This window comes from Marmota marmota, unplaced genomic scaffold, assembly GCF_001458135.2.
Source record: "Marmota marmota marmota unplaced genomic scaffold, marMar, whole genome shotgun sequence".
Classification (NCBI taxonomy): Eukaryota; Metazoa; Chordata; class Mammalia; order Rodentia; family Sciuridae; genus Marmota; species Marmota marmota.
Window position 1 is genome coordinate 11,210,041 of NW_025999932.1, and position 15,991 is coordinate 11,226,031.

The 15,991-nt window shown below is 36.7% G+C and overlaps 1 protein-coding gene across 1 annotated transcript in view; it reads right to left on the reverse strand.

Moving 5' to 3' along the window:
- Tm9sf2 (transmembrane 9 superfamily member 2) overlaps positions 1-15,774 on the reverse strand; it is a 59,050-nt gene extending 43,276 nt beyond the window's left edge. Inside the window, exons 1-3 of the mRNA XM_015484130.1 lie at positions 15,380-15,774; positions 2,596-2,663; positions 549-642 (exon numbers count right to left, since the gene is read on the reverse strand). Of these exons, the coding sequence (XP_015339616.1) occupies positions 549-642; positions 2,596-2,663; positions 15,380-15,550 (333 nt within the window). The 5' untranslated portion in view covers positions 15,551-15,774. The remainder of the gene's footprint in view (positions 1-548; positions 643-2,595; positions 2,664-15,379) is intronic.
- Between the last annotated feature and the right edge of the window lie 217 nt (positions 15,775-15,991).

The window sequence follows — 15,991 nt, forward strand, 5'->3', positions numbered from 1 at the left end:
GTGAAAAGGAGACTATGAAATGTGGAAGGAGGGGCTGAGGTTGTGGCTCAGTGGTAGCGCACTTGCCTAGCATGCGTGAGGCACTCGGTTTGATTCTCAACACCACATATAAATAAATAAAATAAAGGTCCATCAACAGCTAAAAAAATATATATTAAAACAACAACAACAAAAACGCACTTCTCTTTAAAAAAAAAAAAAGAAATGTGGAAGGAAAACTGGCATAAGAGATAATCTACAACACTAGTTGTATGAATGTTCTCTTTTTTTTTTTGTGGTGCTGGGGATTGAACCCACGGCCTTGTGCATGCAAGGCAAGCATGTTACCTATAGAGCTATATCCCCATTCCTGTATGAATGTTCTTTAAGACAGATTTATCAATGATATAATGTAGGAAGGAAGAGGATCCCTTTGAACTGAGGTTTTAAGAAATTATTCCTGTATGCAAAAGAAATGAACTGCTCCTTAGCTACAGAAGTTATCTCAGGCATTTCTGAAGGGGAAAAACAACTGACTAAATAATTTTTATGTAACACTAAATACAAACCTTATATGGTGAAGGTTCAATTCTTTCCCCGAATAATACCTGACCAAGATTTTCAGATGGTCGTTTTCCTTCAGATGCTTGGCAGAAATCAAACCTGAGGAAAGAATATTTAAGTTTTTAAACATAAAAAGAGACTTGGAAATATATAAAATGTGGGCAATACTGAGAGATCTATTACTGATATTCTAACACCTTTTGTAGGTAAATAACATTTAAACTTAAATCCATGTATTGCAACTCCCCAAAACAGAAATTCTCCAAATATGGCTTAGAATACCCTTGATTTCTAACCAATACTTTTATTAAAATGTAAAGAGAGGCCAGATGTGGTGGTGCACACCTGTAATCCCAGCAACTCAGGAGGATAAGAAAGGAGTTCACAAATTCCAGGCTAGCCTCAGCAACTTAGGGAGACCCTGTCTTAAAATAGAAAGTAAAAAGAACTAAGGATATAGCTCAGTGGTAAATCACGTCTGGGTTCAATTTCCAGTGCTTGGGGGTGGGGAGGTGGGGGATAGGATTTTCACCCCAATACACTGTCTACCATGTCCCTTGGGAGAAAGATGGCTAAATAGGCCCTCAGAACAGAAATAGGCCCTGGAGAAGCATATTTGGTCACCTGTGAGATTTTCTGCTGTAATCCCCTATATTACCAATTGATTTTTAAAATGTTTTATTGAAATGTTCAGCCTAGTTTCAAATTTACATAAAAAGTTAAAGGGCAATTCGTATTCATCCCAGATAAGGGAAGTAGGTGAGACAGTACAGTGACGTCAATCATTAGTGAGATTCCCAAGGCCAAAGTGAATCTCAAAAGTCATCAAATTGATAAAAACTGTGAGGCCCCCAATGAAGACCTTCTACCTCCTGGATACAACAGATTCACTGAGTTCTGAGAAAATCCACAAAGATTCAAGTAGGGATGGTGTTTAGCAAAATTACAAAAGTATTTAAGCCTCCAACATTTATGTAAATTACAGTCCATCCAAACAGGATTTTGTACTTTCTTCTTTTTAATTTTTTTTTAAGTTGTAGACGAACACAATTCCTTCATTTTATTTATTTATTTTTACATGGTGCTGAGGAATGAACTCAGTGCCTCACACATACTAGGCAAGTGCTCTACCAGTGGGCTACAATGCAGCTCCATATTCTCTTCTAATACATATTCAGGCATGTAGATTCTTACAGAAATCTTCATTTTTGTGTATGCTTTTCTTTATAGCAAATACATATTCTCTTATAAAACCCTTAAACAGGAGAGAAATTCAGGAACTGTTTTACAACCAACATGCAATACAGCTGTTAAATGAATATTATAGGATTTTCATGCAGCATTTTTCACAGTATCAAAAAACTTGGAATCAAATGTTGATAAATAGGGAATTAGTGAAACAAATCATGTATGAAATGTACACAACCTCTACAATGGAGCTACTAAAAAGACTGAAATAGCTACATATTGTCATGGAAAAAGATGTGCAACATATTCGGTGCGAAAGACAAGGTCTGAATCAAATATAATAGTATGAGCCTACTTTTGTTTAAAGCAAAAAGTATAAATATGGTTATTTACAATAGAAATTCAGAGATAAAAATGCAGAGACCACAGATATTAAAGTAGAAGTTCTGAGGACTGATTATGAGAAAGAAGAATTCTGTTTAAAAATGTATGAGGAGGGCGGGGGACAAATTCAGTTGGTAGAGTGCTTGCCCTGGGTTCAATCCTCAGCACCACCACCACCAAAAAAAAAAAAGGGGGGGAGTAATAATTAAAGAAATTTTAAGAAAATAAAATGACTTTTGGTACAGTAAACTAAAGGGAATCCATTGTTTTGATTGGCATGTCTGTGGTATCACAAAACAACATGGAAAGATTACATTTTAGTTCTACCTGGAAGAACACATCTTGAAAATGTTTTCAGGCCCCATATATTATTTAAATGCATATAAATTTATCCTTAACTGTGGAGAAAATAGTTTTAAGTGCACAAAATTCTGATGAATCACATAAATTTGTATATAAAAATCAAGCTGAAAAACTCACGCTGTATATTCATAAGGAAGAACAGATTCCACTGAGTCAAGCCTGTTCACAAATAGTTCTATTTCAGCCTGAAAATGAGGAAACACAGGTTAAAGATTTAAGTCATGCTTACAATTCAAAAAAATGACATGCTTAAAATGTGAGACTTTACAATATTCACCCTACTTTAGACTATTATAAAATCCATTCAATGAGTGGATTTGTATTCATTTAAAATACACCAAAATAACTTTCAGAGTTGCAGATGTCTCCAATATTTTTAAAATGCTGAAGTAGTAAATTTTCTAAAATATTAAATAAGACATTTTAACTAAAGACATTCATCACACTAATATAAATGCTGTTTTTTAAAAAAATCTGTTTTCCAAATTCAATATTTCATAATGGAGCACAAATACGATTATTATTTTTAACCTTTTTTATTTCTTAACATTCTGACTGTAACCAAAAAATATTGCCAAGTTAGAAATTTCTACATCAACTATATTAGAAATACAATCCCATACACATGTGCACTCTTAAGCATTGACAGGAGATAGACAATGACCACATGATTTAACTTTGGAGGACAGCTTTGATCAATTTGAGATGGTTGAAAAACAAGGCAGTGACATTGAAGAAGTTCAAGTTCACAATGAGCAGATCAAATGCACGGGGGTGGGGTGGGGTTGGGGTACGAAGGGGGGTATTTGTATCAACTTCCTAGGAAACATGGACAAGTTAACTACACCTACCTAATGAAGCTTTCAAAATTTCTCCCAGGTGTAGATAAAGTGATAAAGTTCCACAGGATCCATATTATCCACCCTCTCAAATAGAGCTCACTGACACTCAAAGCAGAATTCACTAGTGGAAAAAGCCAGAAAGTCATGTGTGCCCTGAAGTAACTTTTGATACTAACCAAAAAATCCATTAAGTAGGAGCTACACTGTTGGGATAAGTATTTTTATGGAGTTAGACCACTGTGGCTGCCTCTGGACTTGATCAGAAGGTTCCCTGGAATGACAAGTCTCACTTGTCATTTTGATTTGAGTAAGGCATCACCACTCCTACACTTGCTAACATCCCAAAAGCAAGATGCAATATCTGACATACAACTGAAACAAATGAAAGAGTTAAGCGCACTGCCACTGGAAAAGCAGCACAGCAGCAGTAGAGTTCACGTCAGCTTCCTCATGGGTGCTTCAGTTTCCTAATCTGCAAAATGAGGATTTATCTCCTAGGGATATGTGGATTAAGTGTTAACATTTATAAAATACTTTAAATAGTGCCTAACACTATTTAAAAAATATAATATGAAGCATTATGAAGTGCTATATATTTGTTAAAAAAGATGCTCAGAACAGAAAAGGCCTAAACTATAGTGTCTACCCATTAAAATGATTATCCAATATTCATGATTTATGATGAAAGACTTTCAAATTCAACCCCTACAATTCTATTCAAATGAAACAGCAACTCAATGACAACACAGCCTCTAACACAGTAATTTAATTGTACCTCCTGTATCACTGGTCATTTTAGCTAAAAAAGATGATGGGACATGACATTACAGCATGCTTGAATAATTAGCACAAATATATGTAACTGTTGTGAAGGCAAAATTCCCAGTTGATAGTTTACTCTGCCAAAATAATTTTCACTAATTAGAAGGGGTCAACACTGCTATGAAGATATATCAGAATTCAAATGATCTAGTTAACACATCTTAATGAAGACAAAGAGGTCCCTAAAAAGCTAATCCAATTCACATTTTAAGATTTCTTCCAAAATGAAAAAATGGAGCTATTATATTCTTCACAACTTTCTATGTTTTCAGCTTCAAAATCTATAGACTCACATTGCTGTCACACAAACTAAGTCCATTTTCCTACGATTAGGCACAATTCTCTCAATCTTGTTCTCAGAAGCAGGACTGCCTGGGCTTAAATAACTCTGACACTTCCTAGCTGGGTAACTGTGGCAAATTCCTCCACTTCCCCATGACTCAAATTTCTCATTTGTAGAAGGGTGGTAGTAATTTAGGCTTCAAGCAGTTTCTGAGAAGCTTCAAGAGTAGTACCTGGCAAAAAGTGTTATGTACATTTTTAGTAATATGCAGCAATGAGTCCAAAGGAATTTAAAGTAATGGTAGAACAGTTCTTTCTGGCCACCAGTAGCTACTGAGCACTTTAGGATGTATTAGGCACTTGGAATGTGGTTAATGTGGCTGAAAAAACTAAATTTGAATTTTTTTTTTTTTTATACCAGGGATTGAACCCAGGGGTGCTTAATCACTGAGTCACATCCCCAGCCCTCTTTATATTTTATTTTGAGACAGGGTCTCTCTAAGTTACTTAGAGCTTCATTAAATTGCTGAGGCTGGCTTTCAACTTGCAATCCTCCTGCCTCAACTTCCTGAGCTGCTGGAATTACAGGCATGTGTCCCTGAGTCCACCTGAATTTTAAATTTTATTTTAGGTAAATTTAAATAGTCATAAGAACGTAGTGGCTTCTGAACTGGATAGCACAGTAAGAAAAAGAGCACATACTGCTATGTACGTTACCTCTTTATAAACATTTTACTTGTCAATAATCTTGCTGCTTCTGGAAAAACAACTCTTTATTAGTCTATCTCAGGGGCTGGCAAACCTTTTCTGTAAAGGGCCAGAGAGTAAACACTTAAGACTTTGCAGGACATGCTGTCTCTGCTCCCTTAGGGTGAAACAAATGAGTGTGGCTGTAACCCAATAAAAATTTATTTACAGGCTCTGAAATTTGATTTTCATCACTAAATAACATTCTTTTTTCTAATTACTTAAAAACAATTATTTGCTTCAGAGCCCTATAAAACCAGGAGCTGGATTGAAGTCCCGGCCCATCCTTGAGTCTTGCTTTCCAAGTATTTTTTACTGTTCTTTAAATTCACATCTCAGAAGCCCCAAAACAAGGTATAAGATTTAAAGATAGAAGACCGCGATGAAAATTTTAGGACACTGCTCAAGTGCATATGAGTTTAGGATACAAGTGTCCATCCAATGAATGACTAAAGAACTTCTGCTTAGCTTATGAGGCCTTCCCTGAGGTTTTATGGACTATCTTCTGGCTCTAGGATTATAAGATGAAGGAAACTCTCATTTTCAGATTAATTTTTTAAAAAATATTTTTCTTTAGTTGTAGATGGACACGATGACTTTATTTTATTTATTTATTTTTATGTGGTGTCGAGGATCGAACCCAGTGCCTCTAGGCGAGCACTCTACCACTGAGCCACAAACCCAACCCATCTCATTTTCAGATTTCTCTCATATCTCCTGTCTCTTTTTTTTTATGTGCAGTTGATTTTTATTTTTGCTCCTTTCTTTTAATCAGTGCAGTACCTGAAACTGGTGGTGCTAATTACCACTAATACCTGTTGAGCATATGATTTTTAAACTGTAACTTCTTCCAAAGTTTCTCATTAGAACTTCTAGACATCTTTGATGAGGTTAGACCTAGCTCTTTTTTTTTTTAAATTTATATGATCACTATTATCCAAAGTACAGGCATAAAAATGTGAATTGGTATGAGTATACCATTTATACAACCAAAGATATGAAAAATTGTGCTCTATATATGTAATAAGAATTGTAATGCATTCTCCTCAACAATGAAAGTTCCTCTAGTCTCTGATCTTCTTGATCATGCCAGTTGCTTTTCTTGGGATCTTACCCTATTCTCATATCTTTCTTAGGAGGTATATCATCCAAAATTACAGCAAAATTCAAGGTTTAGACACCAAAAGTTTCATATAAGTACAGAATGATGGTGTTACTTTTCATTAGCCTTTCTGTCCATAAGTGTAAATTCTTCAATGACATTCTTCATCTTTTTTTAATGTGCTTTAACTGATAATAAAGAGCTTAGATCTCAATATAGATTTCTTTTAAAATAATCTGAATTTCTCCATGACCAAATTAACTTACCACTTTTTGCTCTCTCATAACTTTAAAAGATATTCTGAAAGTATATTCCCATTAGTTTTACATTAGGTTACATATGGAGCTTAACACTAATGGACTTAAAACACTTCATGTGCATTCTCTTTGCTAAAATTAAAATCCAAATTAGCTTCAAGCACCAATCCTGGAAGACTACACAGGTACCCCATAGATTTACTCCCCATCCCAATCCCTTACACTAACCCACAATTTCCTTTAAACTCCTATTCAATCTTATTAACAACCTAGAAATCAAATTTACTGGAATCAGGTGCTGTGGGACACTCCTATAATCCCAGAAACTTGGGAGCTGAGGCAGGAGCATCACAAATGTGAGTCCAATCTTAGCAAATTAGTGAGGCCCTAAGTAACTTAATGAGACCCTGTCTCAAAATAAAAAGGGCTGGGAAAGTATTCAGGGGTAAAACACCCCTGGGTTAAATCCCCAGTACCAAAAATAATTTACCGGTTCCCCTTATGTCTATGGTAAATCTGAATAATTCTAGAAGCAAGGAAAATTTCTCTTCCCCAAACCATGTTAGTCTTTTGTTTATATTACTTAGTATTATTTAAATCAATTATTACCAAATTTATTCCATTTTTGTCTAATGCCCAAAAGGAGTTTCACAACCCTCTTCTTCCCCATTTTCTTATGTGTACCTCATTAGTTTTCAGTACTTCATTAGTCTTTCTTGGTATTTTATCTAACATCAAATTCCTAATAAATTGACCTCATATGAACTTTTCCCAATCTGGCAAAACTGAACAAATTCTACTACTAATAAAGGTGTTAACAGTGCCACTTTCCAGGCATAAATTTTAGCTTTGTTTTGTGATTTATAAAGATATCTGTAATTATCAGGGGCTGTCCAAAAAATTTCTACAGTAGAACCTCCCAAAGACAATACTTCCCATAAATCTCTGGCCTGAAAACAAAGCTAATTTTAACAAACATAAACAGGGAATATGACTTCACTTTGGAGACAGCATAGCATTAGACTACTGGGTTCACCTCAAATCCTAGGTCTACTCTCAATAAATAGGTGCTCTTGGTTAAATAATAACTTTGAATAGGACTGAATGAGGAAATAATAAAAATAGTAGGTGCAGAAGCTGGTCCATAGTTGACACACAATAACTATATTTTAAGTGAATAAGCATAGTTGTTATTATCTTAAAGAAACTGGATGTTCCTAACTCTGAGTAAAGGTGACTAGTATATGGAAAACCCCAGGGTTTCTGGGGAGGCCCTTCTCCCCTCCATCAAGGCAGTAGGAGGGGTTTACTGCCATTTCTGGGCCACTACTTATGTCTATCTCATCTTGGTTATTGATCTAGGGAAACAGAACATACTCAGCAAGCACAATTATAATAACCTCATGAGTCAGAGATTGTTTTACTTGAAAATGAGGAAACAAGTTGAAAAACTGAACTGCAGAAACAAAAACAGTGAGTAAATTCAACCATGGATACCATCACTTTTCACTTCCACTGCATTCATTCCTCCACTCTCTTTCTTCTCTGCTCTTGACATTTTCCATGCTTACTTTTAAGGGAAGGTTAGTCTATTATAGACAGCTCCACTAAATTATAGCAGTGAAGCACTCAAATACACCATGACCATAACTTATCTTGGCTACTTTTGTAGCATTTGTTTCATTCTTTCTTTTTAAAACTGTCAGAATCTGAAATTTTAATAATCATCATCTCATAATATGCTAAGAAATGTGAAATAAATATACCTTTAACAGGGAATACAGCCATCTACAATACACTTGTAAATATGCCATATTTGTAAATTACTCTACACACTGACCTTAGCCAAAAAGGAAAATTTCAAAAGCATTGTAAGAATGAGATCCTCCCAATTTGGCATAAAGCAAATGTTATTGGTAGAAAGGAAATGAGACTATGAGAAAGTTTATGGGCTTTAATAAAAGGCTACAAGCTAAGCTGTGTGAAAGTATGCCATTTGTTAGACAACATGACATTCATCCCCAAACACAGAAATATATGCAGATAAATATGGAAAAATGTAAACAATAGTTAATTCTAGGCAGTCCAAATAAGTAAAAGGTGATCATTATATCATTCTTTCAACTTTTTTGAATTTTTAAAAATTGTCACAATTAAAGTTGGAAAAAGAAAGGGCTTTAAAATTGAGTGTGGATCTTAGTCTTATTATGAAACATCAAATGAAAACAATGAGAAATAAAGACAGTAAAATTTCAGGTTGAAAGATGTTCTAGAGCAAGAACAATGTTCTCAAAAGAAGTCCGTTTATTAAATAAGGGAAAACATTAGAATTTGCAATAGATGTAAAAATCAGAGAAAACTTATAACAAATCCTGAAGACCATGAAAAATTCATTCAGCCATGAATGCTCACAATGTCCACACCTGACACAAAAATATTGAGCATTTGCTTTCAGAGAATTTATAATCCAAAAGAAGTGACAAGGCATACCTTTAAGGAAGCAAAAGAAAAAAGTGACATGACTATTTATATGTTCTTGGTGTAGCTACCGAACCTCTGTGGGATTTAGTTTTATTATGAAAATAACAACTGCTATAACAGAATTGTATTTAATTTCTCTTAAAATTATCTTTCATTCTAAACATCTTTATTCCTCATTGAAGAATTAATCAAGTCAACCTCCTTACGGAAATTTGCCTTAAACTGAAGACAGCCAACTCTAAGATATCACATACCTAACTAGACAAGATTCTTAAAGGTTATTTCCCTCACATTCCAACTTTCAAACTATCTCCACCTAGGTTATTACAAGTATGTAAAGTTTAAATATTAAACATTTTAAGGAAGTAACCAAATCCTAAATCATTTAGATAAAGCAAGACTGATCACAATTTTGCACTAAAATATTTTTTTATGGGCCTGGTGCAGAGGTGCACACCTATAATTTCAGCTACTTCAAGAAGCTAAAGCAGAAGAATCAAGACCAGCCTGAGCAACTTAATGAGACCCTGTTTCAAAAAAAAAAAAAAAAAAATTAAAGGCTGGGAATTTAGCTCAGTGGTGAAGAGTTCAATCCCTAGTAAAGGGCAGGGGAAGGGAGGGAGAGAAAATAAAGACAATTTTATGAAAATGTTTTTATCTAATTTATAGAGTTCTATGGTCTCCCTTATAAATCCTTTTCCCAGATGTACATTTTAATTTCTAGTTTGAATCAGCCCATTCTGCATCTGATCCCAACTGTGGTGGCAACTACAATCTACTCTATTGCCTTAAGGAACACAGGCCACACAGTAGGACTGAGGGTTTTCCCCATTTCCTCATCTGTTGGTTTCTGCTTTCATTCTGCCTTATTCCACTGCCATCACATCTGTCTCACCCCACACCTACACCTGGATTTTCAAGAGAATGGAATCTCATGGAAGAAATATGACTTTGTAACAAGGATCAAAGAAAATAACTAGTCAGTCACAAAAAGGTATGAAATACAAAGGTATAACCATTAAAAAAAAAAAAAAAGGAAAGCTATGGAAGCTTCACCTGCTTAACCTTAGAAAAATCTACAGCAGAAAATTCTAAAGAAGGGAAGTCTTAACTCAGACATGATAAAAAAAATCCCAAGAGGAATCTTTTACTGGAACTCACAAAGGGATGTTCATAAGCTCTGAGCTATGTGACTAGCAATGCCAAGAAGTTGATCTATATGATCAGGGCTTTTTCCCTCACACCCAAGAAAAATGAAATTTCAATTTTAGACTGAATCAAAGAACAGAATATAAAACCTGACTCCTTAAAAAATAATTACATATACATACAGCATTCTGTTGATTGTCCACCACATTGATTCTGGAAGTTCAGAATTTTAAGAAGTCATGGTTCTCCAGAGAGGAAGCAGAGAAGCAGCTGCAGCATGGACAACGGAGACCACACAGTAGACCCCAAGTGGTAAGGAGCCAGACTTTAGAGTCAGCCAGTCCTAAGCTTGTTTGCATGCTGGCCTTCCTCTTAATAGCTATGTATACTTGAGACTGCTATTAAATCTTACTGAGCTTCCCTTTCCACACTAAAAAAACATCACTGAAACACAAAAATTATAGTCTTTATCATTAACAAAGGCAATAGTTTTGAAAGAGGAGGAACAAAGGAGAAAATATTTCATCAATTTCCTCCAAATCCTTTCACTCAGCTGGGCACAGTGACACATGCCAGTGATTCCAGTTATTCAGAAAGCTGAGGCAGAAGGATCATAAGATAACTTCAATAATTTAAATGGCAACAGAGAAGGAGCTCATTGAGCACATGTAAAGTAGCTACAAGTAACTACAAAGCTTATTGAGAGAACACGATGACAGAAAACTGCAAGGAAGAATAGGGAAACAGAAATTGGGCACTATGGCTGAGAGCACTCAGACCAGTCCCTGCAGAATTTAGGTGTGCTGTTTTTTGTCTCAGGGATGTAACAAGTGGAGCACCTGTCTGTGACTTTGTTTTGGCAGTTCCATTATACACCTCTGGAAGGAAGAACAATTGTTAGATCATGTACTCAGTACTTCTTCCTAATGCCAGATATGAAACAGTATAACCAACAACCACACACCTGTAAGTTTCTAGAAGTTAAGAATCAATGTTTTTATTCCAGACAAAAATGTGAGATCATGAAACTAAATATCAATAAATATTTATTATCTATTTCAATAAGTACACATATAAATTATGTATTTTTTCTTTAAATACTTCAAAATCTTCAATCTTTTTCCAGAGTCATATTAAAATAAGTATAGTTACTTTGGTTTTATATCTGTTCAGAGCAACATTCAGGATTGTTTTCTTAAATGTGACACATTCCATATTTAAAGGCAACTGTTCCCAAAATAGGACACAATTTTTAAAAAGCTTATAAAAATACCAAGAAGGCAGAGTTAGAAGTGTGATTCTAAGTTTCCTTTTTATCAAAGTTGTTAAACTCAGCTGGGCACAGTCACACATGCCAGTGATTCCAGTTATTCAGGAGGCTGAGGCAGAAGGATCATAAGTTTGAGGCTAACCTCTGTAACTTAGAGACTCTGTCTCGAAAATAAATAAATAAATAAATAAACAAGCAAACAAACAGGGCTGGGGATGTGGCTCAGTGGTAAAGCATCCCTGGGTTCCATCCTCAGTACTGCACACACACAAAAGTTGTTAAACCAATTCACTTAAGACTTTTTAAAATTTTTTTCTTTTATTGTGGTTAATTAACCACTAGGGGGTTTATTTGGTCAATTTTCCTTACAGCACAGGAAAGAAAAATCTTGACATCTTTCATCTAAGAACAAGATCTATATATGAAACAGTAAAAAAGTAGCAGATGTTTTTGAGAGATGTTTTTAGTTCTCAGGTCTGAATTCATGTTGATGAGCCAATATTACTTAAAAGCAACAAAAATGGACTGTTCACCCATCTTCCATTATCAGCCATCAAAACCCCATTCTGCATGCCTGACAGCTGATCTAAAGCTGAATGGCATGCAGCAACTAACTGAAATAGTAACTTTTACAGATTAAACGAGAAGTACTCTATGAAACGTATTCACTTCTGACTTTTATTCTACTTATTGCTGTCACATATGATACTGGAAAGAAATCCTATAGCTCAATTCTTACTATAGTTTCAAAAACTAATAAAATAAGGCAAATAAGAGAAAAAAGATTCAGAAACCTCAGTAACAGTGAAAGTAATACATTAAAAATGTGATGCAGCATCACACAGCTATTAAATTTATAAACAAAAATTAAATATCATAAAGAAACAAGGCATCATTTAGTTTGGGACACTATAAATTAAACCTATTTTTCTTGAAAAAAATCTGGCAATATTGAATAGAACTGTAAAATGGCTTCTTGCCTTTGAGCTAGTTATTTTATATTTGGGAATATGCAAATAATTTCTAATACCTTCTAGCAAAGTTGTTTATAATAGATAAACACTGGGACCAATCTAAATGCACTACATGCAAGAAACAGTTAAGCAAACCAGAGTATAATAATAAGAATGAAATACTACGTAGTTTATAAAAAGTAATAAGAATGCACATTGTCAATATTAGAATGTATGCACATGTAATGATAGAAGTGAAACAAAACAAAAAAGCTACAAAAACACAGCTGCAGTATTTATGAATGTTAAGACCATAAATCAGAAGTGAGAGCAACATAAATAGAATTTTATGTTAATTGGATTCCTGTTTCTCTGCTGGAAAATAAAACATAATTCTAAGGTGACAAAATGACCCAATTCTCAGTGTTCTTCTGTCTTCCAAAATACATACTGAGTTAAATGCAGGACATGGACTTCACAGTAAATGCAAAAACTATACTTATGCTGAAGATACACTTGTTTATATTTTAAACTATTTTATAATACCAAATAAAAATAATAGACTGTACTTTTCCTCTTAGGAAATACAAAATATCTTTCAAGGGGAATACATAATAAGCAAATATGATCATCCTTCTCTTACAGATTGAAAAACCAACAGAAACAGTATTAACAACTTGCCTAATTCCTGACTCCCTACCCTAAAAGCATTTTTGGAAATAATTATTACTATTTACAACTCCTGCTTCTAATTTAAGTTGCTCCTTCTGTTCTGAATAATGTGTACCGGACTGACCTTCTCCAGAAACATGGAATGAATGAGAATAAACCATTCACCCTGATTGAAGTAATACACATTTAAACTGTTTACTGTTACTGATATTTCATATCAGCAGAAATATGAAAGTTTACTTTAAACTCTCTACACAAGTTAGTGAATTGTAGAGAAAAGATGCTGGAAGCACATCTTCTTCTTCTAAGAGTTGCTTCCATTGGCCAAGATGTGAAAGTGGCTGGCAACAAAAGATGAAAACCCAAACATTTCAGAAAAGTGATCTGCCTTCCAAAAGGATCCTCCAAATAAACCAAAAGCAGCCACTTTAAATAAAGACCTTTTGAGAAAACAAAAATCTAATTGGCAGACTATAAATTTCACTCTTCATTTTCTAAAATCCACCTCAAATGTTACTTCCGCTCTACAGCTTTCCCTGAAGACCTCAATTCACAGATGTTTCATGATTTGTGCTTTAGAGCACTTTTGGGCCTACATCTTTTATAATGTATAGGATTTCATTATCTGTTCATGAGCTTATGTAACTTACTTTCAGGTTCCCAGAGGGCAGCAATATATTCTTCATCTTTGAGGAATTAGGAATATAATATGTAATAGTTGTTAAAATTAAATTTAAAGACCAAATATTAGGTAAAGGATGGCTATTACAACATTTAAAAGAAAAAAAAAATGTGCTTGCTGGATGTGGTGGCACACACCTATAATCCTAAGTACTAAGGGGGCTGAGGCAGGAGAATCAAAAATTAGAGGCCAGCCTGGACAATTTGGTGAGAGCTTGTCTCAAAATAAAAATTTTAAAAAAGAATTAGGGATGTAGCTCAAAGTGCTCTTGGGTTCAATCCTCAGTAACACACACACACACACAAAACAAAACAAAACAAAACAAAACAAAACAAAAAAACACCACTGTGCTTGCAAGACTAGCTCGCTCTTCTACTTGGAAGCACAGTATTCTTTTCAGTCAGGATCCTCCTCAAAAAGGAGCCATAGCTTCTTGGAAAGCAGGGGTAGAAGAGTTAATTACTGAAGTGCTAATTGTTGCTTAGAATAAACCTTATAGATCCTAGGCATCTCTACAGATGCAAGTCTTTTTTTTTTTTTAAACAGATGTATCAACACGTCATTCAAGACAGATGACAAAACTAAATCTAAAGTGCAAAATGCAATGAAAAGTTTAATAGCTTCTCTAACGCCCTAAAATAACATCAAAATTCACAACTACAGTAAAGCTTGCAGTAGTAAAATAAACACCAGCTTTAAAAAATCTCAAACTTAGTAAATAAACCTATTTATAGATTGTAAAAGTTTGCGGAAAGATTACTTGAATTGTTAAAATTATTAATGGTTTCAAAGAGATCCTCATCCCCCAAGTGGTAAGTTTTAACAACTTAATGAAACAATTGTGTGTGTGCTGTTATGTCCTACACCGAATAACCTAAAAGCAGGTTACTTATAACCCTGTGACGAACAGTGAAGCAAAAAACTTAATGAATGTCCTAAGAGGTCAACGTTTTCAAGGCGCCCCTAGAAAAAACATCAATTTCTCTCATCTACTTTTAAATAGTTTTGTGCATTAAAAAGTTGTTTTTTTTTTTTACCATTGAAAGGGCAGTGTCTCCACCATTACAACAAGTTTTTATCAATGCAGTTCATGCGGTTCTGAGTGTTATACGGCACAGATGAGTAATCAACTGCTAATCTTGAAGTTAGATATCAAAGTCCTAGAAAGAACAAGCTCTTCTAAGCAACCAGGAGTTCCAGAAAAGTACAAAGAATCAAGAAGCAATGAAGCTAACAGTAACTGCAAGTCGTAACTGCGCTGGGGGCTGCCCCGGGCAGGTCGCCCACTCTCTTGACGTGCGCGACACGGGGCTGAGAGCGACCCTGGCTCGCGGAACGCTCGCGGACCTGCAGGCATCCAACTCCAGGGCGCTCCACACGGTCCCTGTTCCGGGAACTGAAGACAGCTCTTTGCGCTACCAGGCACGCCGCACGCCGGGCGAGCCCCAGACTCCAGGCTGGTCTTCCTCCACGGACCCCCGCGGGGGTCGTGCCTGAGCTGCCGACCCCGGGAGCTGCGGGCCAAACTCGACCCCACCCACTGCTCCACCCCTTCCCTGACTCCCACCCGGGACCCCGGCGCCGCGGGACCGGGGCGACTTCCCTTCCGACAGCACGGCGCGGACCGCCAGGCCTCACCCACCTTGCATTCGTCGCTCTTCTTTTCCTCTTCGCAGAAGTTGACCGGCGCCAGGCCGGGCAGGTAGAAAGCGCTGCCCCGGCGCGGGCCTGGGCCCGCCCCTAGCAGGAGCAGCGACAGCAGCAACAGCCGTGGCCACCGCGGTTGAGACGACGCCGGCAGGCTCGCTCTCATGACTGCTGCTTCGGGGAAAGGGCAACCGAGCCTAGGGGCAGAGCCGAGAGGAGGGGCGGGGAGGCGCGGAGACCACCACAAGGCCGCCGAAGACCAAGGAGGCCAGCCCCGCGACGGCTAGTTCCGGCTGCGCTGGGAGACACCGCGGGCCCCGCAACAGAAACCGAACCGGACCGCGACGGAGCATGCGCGACGGCGTTTGCACATGCTCAGTGAGAGCGCCGCACGCGCAGCGAGAAGTTTCCGGGAGGCCGCGCTGAAGAGATCCACTTTCCGGGTTTTCGACGTGCCGGCTGGGCGGCCGCGGGACAGCGGTTCCGGCATCTCTTTCTGATTCCGAATTCCGGTCTAGAACTCCCGTGGGCCGCCGTGGGGCGCGAAGCTTGCAGCTCTGTCTTAATTTCTCATAAACATCGTACGGCTCTCCGGCCACACTGCCTG